This window comes from Corvus kubaryi, unplaced genomic scaffold (genome assembly GCF_017639235.1).
Source record: "Corvus kubaryi isolate FWS band 111438036 unplaced genomic scaffold, C.kubaryi_AGA036_p1.0 66, whole genome shotgun sequence".
NCBI lineage: Eukaryota > Metazoa > Chordata > Aves > Passeriformes > Corvidae > Corvus > Corvus kubaryi.
Genome location: NW_024582054.1, coordinates 16487467 through 16505444, shown reverse-complemented (window position 1 = coordinate 16505444; position 17978 = coordinate 16487467). Strand labels below are relative to the sequence as shown.

Sequence of the window (17978 nt, the reverse complement as noted above, 5' to 3'; positions counted from 1 at the left end):
ACTGACCTTGGTGTCTCCATGTTGTTTTCCCTCACATGTTCTCACCTCCTCCTATTCTCTGACTAGAATCCACAATCTTGTGACTTTGTTTTGATTTTCTTCTTAAATATGTCATCAGAGGTGTTACCAACCTCTCTCATTGGCCCAGTTTTGGCCAGCAGCATGTCCATCTTCAGAGCCATCAGCCATTGGCTCTGCCAGACACGGTGGAAGCTTCCAGCAGCTTCCTCGCAGGAGCCACCTTTGTGGCCCCCCTGCTATGTAAAACCAGGCTGTGCCAAACCGATACATACTTTTAGAAGCACTTTTAACATCAATTTTGGTTTAGTCTTTTCTCTTTCTGAAAAAGAATATGATTTAAGCTTGAATTTTCTTTTCCTCTGGTACACTAGTGTCTGTGAAGTCTGTAGGATAAATGTCCATTAGAACTTGATTGTCTTTGCTGCTGCTGAGATAGTAAATAAAGGCACTCAGGCAACTTTTTCTCCCTTTAATGGTTATGCCAGTATCAGAAGGGTGGCAGAACCTGGCTGGAGGGTGTTGCATCTCAAAAGTCCCATGTTTGTATGGGACTCTTGGATATGGCCAGATCATTACAAACACAGCTGTTTCAAGAGTAGGGAATTTTGCTGATCTGCACACTTAAGAAGCTGTCTTTGTTTCTGATGTAACACTGAATGAGTCCAGATTACAGAAGAGGAGGTCATAAATTATTATTCGCATGAGTTTCAGCAGTTTTGCTTTTAGAGTTTGCTGAGAATCAACCTAAAATGGAAACATGCCTCTCCCTCAAAATAAGCAGCTAAATTAATCTATAATGCAATATTGTAGGTTTTTTTAAATGGCTTTAACGATGATAGAGTATTTATTTTGTGTAAGACCATCTCATGGAATTCATGAATCTAGGCCCTTGCTTTTGCTCACTGAAGCAGCCTTCATTTATATTCAGAAATACAGAATCAAATTGAGTTTTAAATATTTGGAAAATACAGACTCTAATAGAGTATGTACATGGCATTTGCAATCACTCAGTTTTCCAGCTGTAGTAGCCAGCAGTTCTAAGGGCTCTATCATTATGTTTTCTTGGACACTACTAGCCTAGATTACATGAGACCTGACTATTGTCTGATTAATTTAATTATAGTTAATCATTAATCTATAATTCCATGAAAACCAGCATAGATATTACAAAACGAATTTAAAAATACCTACCTGAGGGCGAATATTCACACAATATTTTCCATTCTTATGCCACGGCTTTCAAATAGATGAGTGATCCATGGTAACCTTGGTAGCAGTTCTGCAGTTGTGGAGTTGGCTGGGAACAGGTGTGATCCTGCCAGGAAAGCCAGGCACTCAGGCCACTCAGGTGTTAACAATGCAGCTGGTGCAGAGCAGCTCCTACCCCGAGTCCTGATGTCTGCAGGAGGTGTAGAGAGCCAGGCCTCCATTCATTTGTTTGTGGTATATGAATGGGCTGAGCACAGCCAAGCCTGACCCCATCTAGCAGCAGGTATGGTAGAAGGATGCTTTAGTGCTTTAGACTGAGGGTTGTTCCTTGTGTCTGAGCATGGATTTCCTTAAGCACATTGTGGAGAGTATATGTCCCAATTACAGCCATGCTGTGGCCAGCCAGAAGGTAACTATGTGATTCTTGTAGTTGTACTGCAAATGTTACAAAGGTCAGGTAACAGATCTCACTACAAGATAGAGAGATGTTCTTAAAACATGTTGGAGGAGCTAAAAGTCAGCCTTCAATGCAGTAAACTGTAACCTAAAGGCATGATCTACTCCCTTGGTCTAAGTCTAGGTTTGAGGCAGCTCAACGTAGAAAGTGCTAAAAGGACAGTTCTACCCTGTAAGAGTGAGGTAAGTAGGGACAGCAGTAGTGCTAAGAAAACAGGAGTTATAGGGTGTTCGGAGCAATAAGCATGCTCAGATTAAACAGCATTGGACTATGGTAAAAACTGGATCAGTCATCCAAAAAAACCCCAAACAACCGTCATTAACTTGACTGGGTAGCCTGGTCTTCAAAGCAAATTAAAATAAACCAGCTCCTAAATAGGTTTATCAAAAAGTGAGAGAGTGATAGTGAGGGACACAAATGCCCTAATGTTTCTTACCTGTTATCCTATGAACAGCTGCAAAATCAGTGATAATTTTCCTTCTACCAAAATAAAAGCAGTATGAAGAAGAAGCTTCTTTTCCCACCTCACTGAACTAAACCAAGAACAGCAAACAAAAGACTAGATTTGTTTTAGGTCAGGATGACAGAATGAGAAAAAATCTGTTCCAGTTTAGGCCTGGTGGAAGTTTCAGAAATTTGCTATTAGAAAAATAACTGAACCTTCTGACATGTAGGTGTTTGAGAACTTTAACCTTTTTTTTATTTTAATATGATTTTAATTATCAAACTTTGTCCTTTTTTTTTAGTCATATAAGAACCCCAAAGTCTTATTGTTGGTCTCCTGCTTCTTACATTTTGTTTTAGATTAGGGTGTATTTTATATTTGCTCAGTTTATAGATATAAATTTTCCTATTTAGGCAGAGCATTCACATCTACCTCTAGAATTATCATCAGGACCGTATGTTTTGCCCTGCACTGATAAGAGGTTCAAATAAGTGGTTTGTCCAAAAGAAGACCACTCTGGAGGTACTTTCAGCTAAGCATATTCTGGGGAAAAAGGATATGGACAAGGTTATCTTCTCATTTGATTCACTGTATGCACAATCACCCCTTGACCAGATTTTGGCTGCGATACTTTGGGATGTTATAGCTCAGTTTGCTTGCATTCTTCCATGAGAATTTGGTTCTGCATTGTCACAGCAGGAAGATAATCACTGACTGGGTCTTGAATGCTTGTGAGAATCTGACCTATCCCTCGGCTGATTTTCTGCCCGTAAGACCCACTGCTGTTTTTGGCTGAGACTGTCTGACCTCTGTAGACTTGAGCCTGATGCTCACATATCCCAAACTTGCTTAGCAGGATAAACACATCTCTACGGAAAGCTTTGGTGAAAATAGCGTAAAGAAAGGGGTTGGCACAAGAATTGAGTGGGTAGAAAAGTACCAGCAAAATCTTGGAATTGGAGACAGTTATCAGTGGTTTGTTCATAATGGCAGATAAAGCATGGAAAGAGATGGGAGCCATGCACAGAAAGTCCGTGAAAATCAACACAGCCATCCGCTTGGCAATTTTGGTGTCTTTGTCCCCTGACTTGTACTGGGGGTTTCGCACAGTTACGTAGATTTTTATGTAGCAGGCACAAATGATGACAAAAGCAATAATGTTACATATTAAAACGAAGACAATGTAGGCTTCAGCCACTGGTGTTTCAGTGTCCATAGGCAAGCAGATGCTGACTTTGCTGTAGCTGCTGACACCAACCAGTGGCAAAAGGGCAAGCAGGATGCAGGAGAGCCACCCTCCCAGCATGATGAGCACGGCATGACGGAGACGAATCTTCCGGTCGGGGCGCATGGCGAAGGTGATGGCGTACCAGCGCTCCAGAGTGATCACAGTCAGGGTGTACACAGAGAGTTCACTGGCAAAGACCGTGAAAAACCCGGCTGTGTTGCAGCCAGGCCCAGTCTGCCACTCTATGGCATGGTTATAGTACTCTGACCTGGTGTGGAGATCCACTGAAGCAATCAGAAGGAGGTATAACCCCATGCAGAAGTCAGCAAAGGCCAAGTTACACATCAAAAAGCGAGGTACAGTCAGTTTATAATGACTGGTGAGAAGGATGAAAAGGACAAAAATGTTGCCTAGGATGGCAAGCAGGTTCACAAACCACACCACAATCCTCAGAAACTGATATCCCATTATATCCTCACACGGGTTAAACTCATCAGGCTCTGGCGTGCATACTACGTCTTCATTGCCTCCACAGGCAGGATAGTCATAATGACTGTCAAAGGTCTGGACATTCTCTGTTTGGGGGTTCTTGAGCACTTTGCCAAAGCCAAAATTTCCTTCTCCACGGTCTTCCAAAAAAATGTAATAATGGGAATTTTCATGAAAATTTGTGAACTTGGTGTTTGTGTCATACACAGCATCGGTGTGGTCTGTGTATTCTTCTGCATAATCTTTGTAAAACGGGTCTCTGATAGCCTTGACTGATCTCTTATGAAAGCTGTGGCTGCTCTGGTTACACATCAGGTACTCCAGGATCCTGAAAGAGTAGATGGGGAAATCACTGCTGGCATTTACAGTCTGATTGGCACACAGCATGTAAACAAAGGGAATGCTTCAAAAGCAAATCATCCTGAATAAAAATGTAGCTATTAAAATGTGATTGGATATATTTTTGTTAACAGACCATATAGTGTACGACAGCATTTCTGGCATTTTTAGAATTTTATCCTCAGTAGTAATTTTACTTGTTTGGCATCCATAATCTATCTTCTTTTTTGGAATCTACATTCTTAGTAGGTAAGAAGACATTTACCTACTGTTTATAACTTCTTGGATAATACATACAGTATTACATTCTTTTTCACTATTGTTCACAATTCCATTTGTCCCAGAACTTCCATCAGTCTAATTTCTGTTCAGTAGCTTCTTTAGAGTTAACTAGCAATGCAGCAATTTGGAATCCTGTACCTCATGGTGTGATGCAGCTGTATTTGCAGTCAAAAGATTTTCAGTAGTCAAAAGCTTTTCAATTAGAAAACATACAAGACTTGAGGGTATAAACCCTCCAACACTTTTTTCCCAGGCCTTGCTGTAGCACATTACCCTTTTCTTTTTTCTTTCCCTTTAATTATGGGCTCAACAAGAGGAGGAACTGCTGCAAAAGATCCTACAAAAAATTCTTCTGTCAGTTTGCAATTGTAATCTGTTTCAAAGGACATTGCCTATACCTAGAAAAAATAGTTACAAAAGTGCCAATAGATGTATTTTTATATTACTAAGAAAATATTGTCTTCACTGACATACTTAAAAAATAAATGCCAGTTAGTGAAACTCACCCACTTTTTTTTTTCCAGCTCTTGAAAGCACAGCAGTGACTTGGATATGATAGGTCAGCCCGCATTAGCTGAAGAAATACCTTTACAGCTGGTAATTTCTTTAAAGCCCACGTATTTTTTGCCATTAGTTCTTTTACACTTTCCAATCCTTTGGCTGGAAGGTTGGCAACAGCTGTTCTGGAGATGTCCCTAAGTAAGTAAAGAAAAAGATGACTGGATCAGATGTTTTTTTCAGATTGTTACAGTTCTTCAGGAGTTTCACAGAATTCTACAATAAAAATCAAATCCAGAGGAGGTGGGGATTCCATATTGCCTTGCTAAGTTCTGATACCATTCAAATTAAAGTAGGCTGTTCATTTCTCTGTGACTTTCACTGTCTTTTAAAGCTCTTGTCTTTTAATGTCTTATAGCACAGAATATGAATTATAATGAAATATCGTAACTTTTAAAATTATACCTTTAAAGCCAACCAGACACAAATGTATATGCAAACACAAAGTTTTAAAAATTCTTTAAAGAAATCACATCTTCCATTGGAAGAGTTATATTCCCTTAGACTTCTTTAGATTCATTGTAACCTATTGGCACACTTTAATAGAAAGCATTGTAATTCCTAAAAGAATTCCTATATATTATCTATATACTGAAATTAAAATTTTCTGTCTTAGTCCATCCTGAATCTCTCAGAAAACTGAGTATTATGTTTATTGCTTTTTACTTGTCTGCTGAGGTGGACTCATGAGAGAGATGATGCAGAGTTGATGAAGAGGTGGCTTTTCCTTTCAAACTGCCAAGTGCCTGTCACCTGTGTTTTCTACTCAGTTTTTGCTTTGTCCCAAAACCTCTTCTAGTGACACTTGAAGTCAAGATATTCTTAGAGTTACTGTCTGTGGAGAGGTAAACCTGTAAAAAGGGTTCTAGTGTAGAAACATTTTCTGAGCACTGTTTTATTATGAACACCCTCATAATAAATAATGCAGCTTTTTTTTACACTTTCTTATCCCTCTAGAAGTCTTGCTCATTGACTGGTTTCTTGCACCTAAAAGGAAATTAGAACTAATTTTATGCTTTAAGCAACTTTTAAATGTCTAAAACACTGGGGTTTGCAGTGGTTTTTTTTTTTTTCCCCTTTTGAGTTGTTTGGTTTTAAATTGAGTTAGAAAATGCTGCTCCTCTTTGTAGGAGGACTTTTTCACTTCTAAAAACTTCCTTGCTATCATATGTTTTTTAATATGTCACAACTAATTAATTTCAACTACATAAAATTCTTTTCAATAGGTGTTTCTACCAACAGCCTGAACTGGCTCTTAGAAGAGTCTGAATGTTGCCTGCTATCACTTTACCTTCTAAAGAATCACAGAATAGTTGAGTTTCCAAATCATCCAGTCTGACCTCCTTGATCAAAACAGGGTCACCTGGAGCAGATTGCTCTGAGCTGTCCCCATTAATTTCTCAGCATTTTCAGGACAGGAGACAGCCTCTTTAGCAATTTGTTACAGCATTTGACCACCCTCATAGTAAAGAAATTTTTTCATATGTATGATGAGGTCCCCTCTCAGTCATCTGTTCTCAAGGCTGAACAGGCCCAGCTCCCTCAGTCTTTCCTTGTGAGAGAGATGCTCCAGACCCTTAATCATCTTTGTACTCCTCCACTGGACTCACTCCAGGAGCTGCAAGTCTCTCTTGGACTGAGGAGCCCAGAACTGGACACAGCACTTCAGATGTGGCCTCACCAGGGCTGAGGGACAGGATCACCTCCCTTGACCTGCTGGCAATGCTTTTCCTGATGTACCCCAGGATACCACTGGACTTCTTGGCCACAAGGAAGGACACGCTGCTGGCTCACGGACAGCTTGCTGTCCACCAGGACCCCCTCATCCTTCTCCCCAGAGCTGCTTACAAGCAGGTCAGCCCCCAGCCTGTACTTGTGCATGGGGTTATTATTCCCCAGGTGCAGGACCTGCATTTGCCTTTGCTGGATTTCAGGCAGTTCTTCTCTGGCCATCTCTCCATCCTGTTGAGGTCCTTCTGAAGGGCTGTACAGCACCCTGGGGTATCAGCTCTGTGTCATCAGCAAACTTACTGAGGAGGCATCTGCCTCTTAATCCAAGTCACTCCCCAATCTCATGGTCACTATAGCTATGCCTGCACCCAACCTTCACATCTCCAACAAGGCCTTCCATATTTCTTAGTATAAGGCCAATCAGCACACCATTGCATGTGGGATCCTCCATTACCTGTGAGAGGAAGTTGTCATCAGTGCTTTCCAGGAACCTCCTGGACTGATTATGTTTTGCTGTGTTGCTTGTATTGTGTCAATATCCCAGAGAGGGTGCAAAGGGATGTCCCATAGTCCTTTCTTGTGGTTATATCTTTGCTTGTATTTACTGGAGTCAGCCCCTCTTAAGTCTCCCTTTATTCCTTGGGCAGTTGCTATAGCTCTCCCCTTTCCACACCTTATCTCTGTTGAGCCTGGCTGTGTCCCCATTTCTCTTCAAATGTAGTTCAAAACTCCCATAACAAGCCCTGCTAAGTCCTGAGCGAAGTCCTTTTCCCCCTTTGAGACATTTTATAGAACTCTTCTCCAGTAAAACATCTTGATAAATTAGATCTTGGGATAGATCTTACCAAGAAAAAGTTGGCCTTTCAGCAACCCTCATGGGTCTCCATCAAGTGCTCATGGTGGTGGCAGCTATCTTGCAGCAGGTTAAATGCTGTGTGATGGGAGATGCTAAGACTCTTTGAAAGGGAAATTACACCTCACACACATTTGAGAGTTCTTTGAAGATGTACTGGCACAAGCTTATGGAGAAAGATGATCCTGTTTGTGCAATGAATTGGGAATTCTGACAAGCCTTGACAAAATCAGATATCAAGGGCTGTTGAGAACTAATCTGTTGTGTGGCAAGGGGAATGTCTCTCCTGGATTAATTGAAAAATAAAAGAATTGGGGGAAAGCCTGAGAACAGATGACAAGTTTTCATGCTAGAGGAAGAATGGAAAACTAATTGGTATCTGAATATACAGGTCATTGCAGCAGGGCCCACAGAGGCCAGGCTGGTGCTGGTGCTACTGAAATACTCCTAAACAGGATGGGAAGGAAATGAGAGTAGCTGCAACAAAGCTTGTTTCTGGCACAAAGTAATACAAGGTAGTGAAAGCTAAAGCTGATTGTCTAAAGCAGAAGGCTCCTGCAAGAGTACGTGGCTGAGCAGGAAAATAGTCAATATGATTCAAAATTAATGAATGTAAAGTACATTTAGGAAAAAGCAATTTTAACTTTACATGGATGACAATGGGGTTTAATTTAGCTAGCACTCTGGAAAGATCTTGGAGTCCTCTGTGAATTCCAGGCCAGTGCTTTTAGTAATGTTGAAGGGGAATAGAATGCTTGGGAAAGAAATAGAAAATAGAGCAGAAAAACCTCACTTTGTAAATCTAGTATGACTGTAACTTAAATATTACATGCAGTTCTAAAAATACTAAATGCAGTTATAATAGGAGCATGGAAAGCTACAGCTAGGATGATAAAAGTATCAAGTTGTTTATATATGAAGTAATAAGGTACAGATAAGGACTTTCCTCTTGGGAAAAGCTATGTCTGGAAACAGCAGTAAGACTATAGTGCCATGCAGATTGTAAAGAAGGTGATGGGTAATGATTATTCACTCTTGTGAGATAAGTTTTGGAACACCTAAGAATGTGAGGCGATTTAAAGAGATTTAAAAATAAGAGAAGGCATAGTCTTTACACAGAACTGCATCATTCCATTGTGAAAATCAGTGCCATGGTTTATCGTGTAGGCCAAAAAGCTAAGTAACAAAAAGGACAATATACCTTTTTGTTTGGGTTTTATTCACAGTTGTGTAACATTCCCATCAGAAATGGCTGGCTCAGGAAGAACACCCTGGGGGACAAGGGCTCATGCTTTGGAAACAGCTGCTGAGAGGAGCTTCTCTGGATGTACAGGGAAGGGAGCTGCAGCTCCTGGAGAGCTGTGAACAGAAGGGAGTAGCCAGCCCAGGGCTCCAGCTGTGGAAACAATTTCCCAGGGAGCAGAGGTGAACATGCAAAGTCTGTGGCAACTCAGAGTGTTACCAAGTGATGTTAAAAAGTGTGAAAGAAACATCTGTTCAGTGAGAAGAAAGGGTTTGGAAGAATCAGTTGTAAGACTGTCATTTCTATTCTATCTTACCAAATCCTGTGAATCCTTTTATGTATGTGCCTATGGGTATATATTTAAGCAGATAAGTATTGTAGGTTTTGTTTTCAAACACTCTGTTTTATACTGGGGAGCTTGGTGAAAAGTTATAGGCACAGATGCCCTGAAGTTCTTGTTGATTTAGGATTAATCCTGTTGTAGAGCTACCTATAGATACTTGGCCCCATCCATAGGCCGTATTAAGCACAATGGCTCAGAAGTTTGGAAGTTTCCAAAATCCCAGTTTGGGAAGTCCCTAAACTGCTGCTATGTGGTGTCTGCCACCAAGAAGTCTTGTGACCTCTCTGTACCACTGCTATTGCAAATCAAAAAGCTTCCTGGGAGTCTGGTGATAATTTGTCTCGCAGTGGAAGGTAACTTCTTAGTTACTCTACGTAGGCCCACACTTTGCTAGTCACAAAGTGTGTGTCAGCTGGCCAAGAGGAAAGTGTGGGATTCTCAGGGATTTTTTTACCTTACAAATCTAGTCTTGATGATTATCTAATCAGATGCACAATCTACTTCAAGCAGCATAGCAGCTGTCTTCAAACTAGATTGAAAAGGTTTATAAACAATTACTAATCCTCAGAGCCATGTGAATCCAAGTAGTTGGAGTTGCCAAGACTGTAATATCTGTGCCTGCATGTGGATACTAAAAGGCTAGCAGAGAAATTTTCTAGCTTTCCACAGCTGCCTGTGAAAGTCTCTGTTCTCACGCTAACTAGCTGGGAAACAGTTTGAGATTTTGTAAACTATTTCACAGGTGCAGGCTGTTTGTGTCTTTGTTTTCCACACTGAGAAAAATATTTTGAAAATGGTGTCAGAGCATTCCACCAATCGCTCTGAGAGGCAGATAGTCAAGCACCCAATAGCGTTCTGCCACCCTTGCGAACAAAGCTATATAAGCTGATTTAGACAATTAAATATAGCCACTTCTGGCCACTTAACCCGAAACTAGACTTGTGTCATTTTTGCTGTTCTTGGTACAACAGCGACACCTGCATTCAGACAGGAGACACATTTTCCTGAATGATTTGTGTGCCAGTGTACAGAATCATACAATCATTAAGGTTGGAAAAGACCTTTAAGATCATCAGTCCAACCATCAGTCTAGCACCACCACCATGTTCACCACGTCCTCAAGTGCCATATCCACACGTTTTCTGAGCACTTTCAGGGATTGTGACTCTACCACTTCCCTGGGCAGTCTGTTCCAATGCTTTACAAGCCTTTCTGTGAAAATATTTTCCTGGCATCCAATCTAAACCTCCCCTGTCACAACTTGAGGCAATTTCCTCTTGTCCTGTCACTTCTTACCAAGCCCTGATCAGTCAAGTATGGTCAGTCCCAATCAGTCAGGGAGTATCAGTCCTGATTTTGGTCTGCTGACAAAAATGGGAACTGACTGCAGTTATGTCTGCCTCATTAACATCTAATAATATTGATGCCTAAGATGATGTTGAAACATGGCAGTGCTTACATTGCATGTAAGAGTGTCTTGCTGGCACTGCTAAACTGTAGCTGGCACACTTAAGGAAACACAAGAGAGACAAGAGGTCTGATGGACTTGTCAAGAGGATCTGTCTCAAACTGAAGTGGCTGTAAAAGAGGTTAGGGAGGAAACTGATAAAATGAATGATAGCAAGTCACAAGGACTGGATGGTTTTCACCAGGAAAGTTCTGAAGCAGCTGAAGGAGGAACTAGTTGAATTGGTAAGAGTCATGGAACCTTCAGCTTAGCTCTCCTGCTGAAAGGCAGCAAACAAGCCACTACCAAATACGATATAACCTGGGAAAGTCAGCATGTAAGGGGTTTTTGTAAAAATAAGTCCTGCCTTGCAGACTTCTCTGAGTGTTGTACTTATGATCTGCTCAAAGTCTCCCGGGACTTCTACAAGGCTTTTGACAAATGCCCACAAGGCTGAGGCACAAACCAGGCAGACAAACTCTTGTGGAAGGTGTCAAATGCTGAGGATTATGGAAAAGGCTAGCAACATTCACTGCTAGCCTAGAGCCAGACCAGACTTTAGCTTTTAAGTAGCCGTGGTCTAGAGCCTGCTGAGGTACTGGGAGTGCTAGCGTAGAGTTCTACACAGTGAGGCGGAACAGCAACCAAAGTGCTCTCAACCAATTTCAACATTTTGGCCTGGTAGCGGTTTTGTTTCGTCCTCACATTTTTATAAATCTCTTGTGACATTTCTAGGCTGTTGCTTATCTCAGATGAAATTTACACACTATATTGAATGTTAAAGAGACATTGGAGAGGTTCAGATAAATGTGGGAATAAAACATAGCTTATGAATTCAGAGCTGTCGTTTTTTGAACCAACTGTTTATCATAGAAGTGTTAAACAGATATGTAGTTGCTCAGATTTTTTTTCTTTTTTCCTGGATTATTATATTTTGGTCCAATTCTTTTTTGGTTTTATGAAGTCAGAATTTCAGAACTAGATCTAAGAGATAATAGCTTTTGTCAATAAGCCTTTTCATTGCTGGAAGCATGCAATTGTAGTATGAAATCCAGTAATAGCAATAATTTAAAAGACAGGTAATTAAGAAAATGAGATTGAATGCATCATAGTACAATTGAGAATTTTTACCTAATCATATACAAATTTCTGAGTACTGCAATAGTTTAAAAAGCGTAAAATATATAATAGATGGACTTAAACTACAGATACTATTTTAATTCTACTGAAGGATTTTTTAAATCTACAAATTAGCATTGTTTGATTAGCAAAATATGGAGTGCTCCTCTTGCTCAAAGACTTGCTTGTGTCCCATGGCAGGAACCATTCCTAGATTGGGAAATGATGCTTTAAAGAGTAATTCTGCATTCTAGAGATAATTAACTACTCACATGTATCTTGCGTGACTGTAACGTTTTCAGCTTGGACTGTGCTGTGTAAAAGCTAATTGAACAATGAGCCTGATTGTATTTTTGTTGTACTCTGTTGAACTTCTGCTCTAGGCAGCAGCTCTTGTTGCATTTAGTAAATCAGGTCCACTGAGTTGCTGAATCCTTGCCAAGGTTTCATTTTGAGGTGAAGAGCAGTGTACTGTCATCATACTGTTAAATTAGTTTTCTAAAAGGAGCAATCTGTGGATACATCCACATACATCTGAGTATACAACCGTGACAAAGGAACCAGAATTACTGACATCTGTTTTCCTCTGTTCAGGGATTACAATCCTTGCTTCCTCTGCTGTTGTGCAAATTTGGAAAAAAAAAAAAATTAACTAACTTTTTAGTACTTACTTAAGTTTAGGTGGTCTGAGAGCATGGCCAAACTCACACAACATACATATAGTCAGGCACAATTCTTTGTAGTTAAATCTCATTTGGTTTCTTTAAAGCCAAAATGGAACCTTACCCTATTAGGGGTGGATCCATGTTCTGTTTTTCAGCCTTTAAGTTACTGTTGCTGCTGAAATCCTGACCGAAAAAAAAGCACAATCTGTGGGGAACATGTTCCAATGACCATAAATTCTTATCTCACTTGAAGAGTGCATATAGGGGACTCCAAACAATAAGTTCTGCCAGCTTGGTGGAGAGGCAAGACAGAATTTCTCTTTAGAGCTCCTTATAAATGTTTTTGGTTTTTTGGGTTGTTTTGGTTTGGTTTGGTTTGGTTTTTAAATTTTCTTTCTGCATAGTGCTGCCACTGTAAGCAATGTCATTCATTGTCCCAGAAAAAAAGCAATATTCTCACAATCATTTTCCATAGAGTTAATTTTCAAGATGAAACAGTTTTGTAAGTAAAACTTTCTTTTTGAGGAAGATCCAACGACCAGCTAAGAATACCAAGGTGCCTGAACCAAAAATGATGTAACAAATTATTTCTTATAACAAGCTGTTTACACTGCCCAAGGGAATATGGAGGGGCTGTATTGGTCAGACTTTTCAGACTGTTACACAAGTTAACAAATCTGTGGTCTCTGTAAATAACTCATTGGTCATGATGGTATAGTGGGGGTTATATACTAAGGCACCAATTGCAAGGACATTTTTGTCTCCTGTGGGAGGTGTTAATGGCCATTGACATGAGACAACAACACATATGAGGTTGTCACTCAGTTTTCATTTTTTGACTTCAGCCCTCTTAAGGTAATGCATATGTGGGAGTTTCAGGAGCTCTTTTGTTCCTGTTAAAATAGTTCTAGTTCCTGAAGGTCAGCTAAGAGATGTGTCCAGGTGGAAGGATTCCACTTTAAATTGTTGCTCATATTGTGGCAAACCTTTTCTATATCACACATGCAGAATAATTCCTGGTTTTCTGTGAGTACCACAAGTCCTCCCTAACCTGCTAATAAAATTACATTAAAGTAGAATTAAAAGCTAATAACTTGAATTATTAATTCTGTACTGGTTTTGGCTGGCATAGAGTTAAATTTCTTCACAGTAGCTGGTATGTGGCTATGTTTTTGATTTGGGAGTGAAAATAGAGTTGACAATTCAGAGATGTTTTAGCAGTGCTTACACACAGCCGAGGCATTTTTTGTTTTTCACACCATGTGACCAGCGAGGAGGTTAAAGGTGCACAAGAATCTGGGAGAGGACAGCCAGGACAGCTGACCCCAGCTGACCAAGAGATATCCTAGACCTTATCAAATCATGCTCAGCAGTAAGAGCTGGGTGGAAGTTTGCCAGGACTCCCATTGCCAGGGGACTGGCTGGGAATCAATGAGCTGGTGGTGAGCAATTGTTCTTGTTACATCACTTGTTGTTCTTGGGTTTCGTTTGTTTTCTTCCCCCTCTGATTTTTTCTTCAACATCCCTTTTTAAATTATTAAGATGGCATTATCTCAACGTATGAGTTTTCTCACTTTTACCCTTCCAATTCTTTCCCTCATCCCATTGGGTGCAGGGGCGAATACGCGACTGTGTGGAGCTGAGGTGCAGGCCAGTGTTAAACTGTGACACCATCCCAGGAGCTTTAGCTTAGGACTCGCATATCAAAGTATCATGATGTGAAATACTCTGCCTTTTAAAATCACTGTTGATTTACTGTGCTTACGTGCCATTTCTGGCCTTGTGCCCTTGAGAAGCGATACCTCTCTCGGTAATGGCACTGTAGTAAGTACCACGTCTCTCTTTAGTTATAAGTACTGCTAGGAATCTTATTAGCCATGAACGTATATAATTCTAATAGGAGATGGATAGCAGGGCTGTTTATACTGCAAGTATAAAACATGTCCTGAGATCAAGGATCAGTGGTAGCTGGGCTAGCACAATAGTTACAGAAGACTAGAAAAAATTCAAGTCATTTGGGTTATCTAACTTGAAAACACAGGGTAAAAAGGAAGTTCTTTACAGTTAGATATGCATATCCTAGGAAGGCATCTCTAGCCCCTAAACCAAGAGGTTTTGTGTAGCTGACACATCTCAAAGCTAGCCCTTGCTCAGGAAGCTTATCTGGCTGTTACAGCATACAGTTAACTACCCACAACCCCTTGCAGCACACCATTACTTGCTCACCTGTCCGGCATAACAACACTGATGCTTTAAATACCCACAATAATCAAGAGTCAAAAATCTGTGCTTCTGCAAGCTCTCACCTGCTGGAGCCAGACTGATTTTCTGGAGCTGAAAAGATTCTGAAGGAAAAAGAATGACTTGTGCACCTTTCGTTATTGCAGGTAGCTACTAGGATTCCTTCCAAGAACAATACACTGTTATTCTGCTATGAATATACTGTTTTCCTGAAGAGCAGAAAGTGACTGAACATTGCCAACACCATCTGGATTTGCAGTGGAGGATGAAATTCCCCTTTCAGTATTTCAGTTCTCCTTGTGATCAGCCATAGGCACTACATTACATACTAGACAATTCAAGTCAGGGAATGTGATTCTTCTGGAAATTCTTAACTTCTTTAAAGTTTTATTTTCATTCTGTATTATGATTCCTAATTTTAGTGAAAAGTTCTTTGGAGGATTATAAAATCAGACTGGAAGCCAAATAACAGGAGAAAAAAGAAGAGCCTCAGAAGTAACTATTTTTCTGTCTAAAATTATTTTTTCATCTTTTTCAGTTTCCTTTACCTGTGTGGTACAAGAGTCCTTCTTTTGTATTACAATTGTGCAGCCATAAGACAGGTTGTAGTACAGAATCTTCCAGAAGAACAATTGGTAGGAACAGTATACATAATGTAAGATGCAAGCATTTCATAAATCAGTTCCCTAAAGCACAGGTTTTGTTACTGGCATTATTTCTGTAAACATGCCATTCCTGTCCCTGCTGCTCTGATGCTAATGGTTGTAAAGAAATTGTAAACTAAAATGGTATTATTTTTAAAGCTTTCTCGACTTTATTTTCTCCTACTTACAGTAGAGTTGGTCCACTGTGCACTCCCAGAAATGCATCATCATCGATAACTTCAAGGTATTTGTTCTTGTGCAGGTAACTGCAGAAACAAACAAAACACAGTGATTTGGAAGTAGTTATTCATAGGTTAGAGTAGATCCCGAGTTTACTTGCCTGCACAGATGTACAAAAGCAATATGTTTAAAGGCCATCCATTCTCGATGACATATTGAAGCATAATCAGTTACTTCATTTTCTGTGTACCCAAGAAACGAAATACAGATTTTCTATTTTGAAAAGAAATTGAATTTCTCAATGAGTAATTTATTTTGCTGATTTATTTATTTATTATCTTTGTTCCAAATTCTTTTTCTCTCTCTGTCATACACATAAGGGCATGTGCCTACACACTGTATCTTCAAGTACATATGTGTGAGGATGAGGTGAAATAGTTTTGTTTTCTTTCATCAGAATGAGATATGGGGAATGACATGATGGAACACATAATGAACAAACAGGAAAATAATTTCCTCCATGCTGTGAGTTCAATAAAAGTTTTAAATGCTTTAAAATCTCCATAGTCAGGTGGAGGTTTCCATATACAGGTCAAAAGTTAAGAGCGAAGTTTTGTTATAAGAAGAGCAAGGAAAGAGTTGGATGTTTGGTACCCCATTATAAACCTTTACAAGCTAGTTTGCGATGGAGCTAGTAAGATAAAAAGTGCAATAGGAAGGTGGTCACAACAGATGTCAGAGGTTGTCTGTGAAGTTCACAGAGTCACAGAATATTCTGGGTTGAAAGGCACCCATGAGGATCACCCAAATTTAACTTCTGGCCCTGCAAAATACAGCCCCAAGAGTCACACCATGTGCCTGAGACTGTTGTCTAAACACTTGAACTCTGTCAGTGCTTGGGGCTGTGACCACTTCCCTGGGGAGCCTGTTCCAGTGCCCAACCACCCTCTGGGTGAAGGACCTTTTTCTAATATCCAACCTAAACCTCTCTGACACAGCTTCAGGCCATTCCCTCAGGTCCTGTCACTGGGTACCACAGAGAAGAAATCAGTGTCTTTCTCTTCTCTTTGCCTCCTGAGGAAGTTATAACTGCAATGAGGTCTCCCCTCAGTCTCCTCCAGGCTGAACAGACCAAGTGACCTGAGCTGCTCGTCATACAGCTTTCCCCTCAAGGCCCTTCACCATCCTTACAGCTCTCCTTTGGACACTTTCTAATATATCTTTCTTATATTGTGACCAAAACTGCTCACAGGACTCCACATGAGGCCACATCAGTGCAGAGTAGAGCAGAGCAGGACAATCCCCTCCCTTGCCCAGCTGGCAAGCCATGGTGTGGAAAAAATTAAGGAAATATTCTAATCCAGTCCTGGTTGAAGTCATTGGCAAATTTTTCATAACATTCACTGGATATAAGCTTATATTGATCACCATGGTGAGAAATGAGAAGTAAATGCACTTCATCTGGGTTACACAACAGAAAGTCTTAGGGAGCCAAATAACGCTTCTGGCATGTTATTCATTGGACATCATTCATGCCTTAAGCCTTGTTTCTTACAGGGGAAAATAGCTTACATCACCTTCTCAGCTGTTGTTGTTTGAAATAAGCTTTCATTCTTTATAAATATATGGCATTCTCGGATCACCTGGCATTTGTGTTTTCTGAGAACTGATTTTCATATTCTGGAAATGGCACATTATTGTTGTGAACATTGCCTTTAGTGTGCAAATTTCCTCATGATTTTGTCTGCAAAATGAATACAAAAATTCAAACCAGAGCAACCAAGTTAAGAATTAATCCAAGATTTCAACATCTAGATTGTAGTGTTGAAGGACACAAAAACCTGCTTAACCTAATAAAACCTGTCTGCTTTAATAACTAGACACTATTATACAACCAGTTAATTGCTTGTCCAATTTTGAAATATTTTCCCCTGATATTTGAGTACCATAGTGAGTAATAAACCTGAAATATAATAGCTGATTTACATGATAAAAATCTTCAAAGTTACTGATAGAAACAGCTAGAGGCTTTGGGAAGTACAGAACCATGTGTTACTAAGGAGGGGCTATGGTGTTAGCTGCCAGTTTTCATATCAATGAGTCAGGCCCATCAGAATGTATAATTTCCTGCTGCTAATTGATTTCAGTTGTTTAAGCCCTTATATTTTGATAGGTACTGCTTTTAAATGGAAAGAATAAGGCTTTGGCAAATACTAATTTGACAAAGAAAGCTTAAGTAGAGTCAGTATGGTTCCTTCTGAAAGTGCCATTAATCCTGTTGTTACTGATAGCTAAATGATGCAGAATGTCATTTAAATTCACTGCAGAAGAGAAAACCAGAACAGTGATATCAACATGTCTAAACAAATCTTAGAAGTTTTAGAAATCACATAGTTGATGTGTAATATCTAGCTGCAGTGGGGACACTAGAATAATCATAATTTTGTAGAGTTGGTGGATGGCAATGAGATACATGAATACCTC

The 17978-nt window shown here is 40.0% G+C and overlaps 1 protein-coding gene across 2 annotated transcripts in view; it reads right to left on the bottom strand.

Moving 5' to 3' along the window:
• Window positions 1-476: 476 nt before the first annotated feature.
• TSHR (thyroid stimulating hormone receptor) overlaps window positions 477-17978 on the bottom strand; it is a 62219-nt gene continuing 44717 nt past the window's right edge. For both annotated transcript variants that reach the window (XM_042047831.1, XM_042047832.1), the window contains 3 exons: window positions 15503-15580; window positions 4977-5165; window positions 477-4177 (listed from right to left, as the gene is read on the bottom strand). In XM_042047831.1, the coding sequence (XP_041903765.1) occupies window positions 2773-4177; window positions 4977-5165; window positions 15503-15580 (1672 nt within the window). In that variant the 3' untranslated portion in view covers window positions 477-2772. The remainder of the gene's footprint in view (window positions 4178-4976; window positions 5166-15502; window positions 15581-17978) is intronic.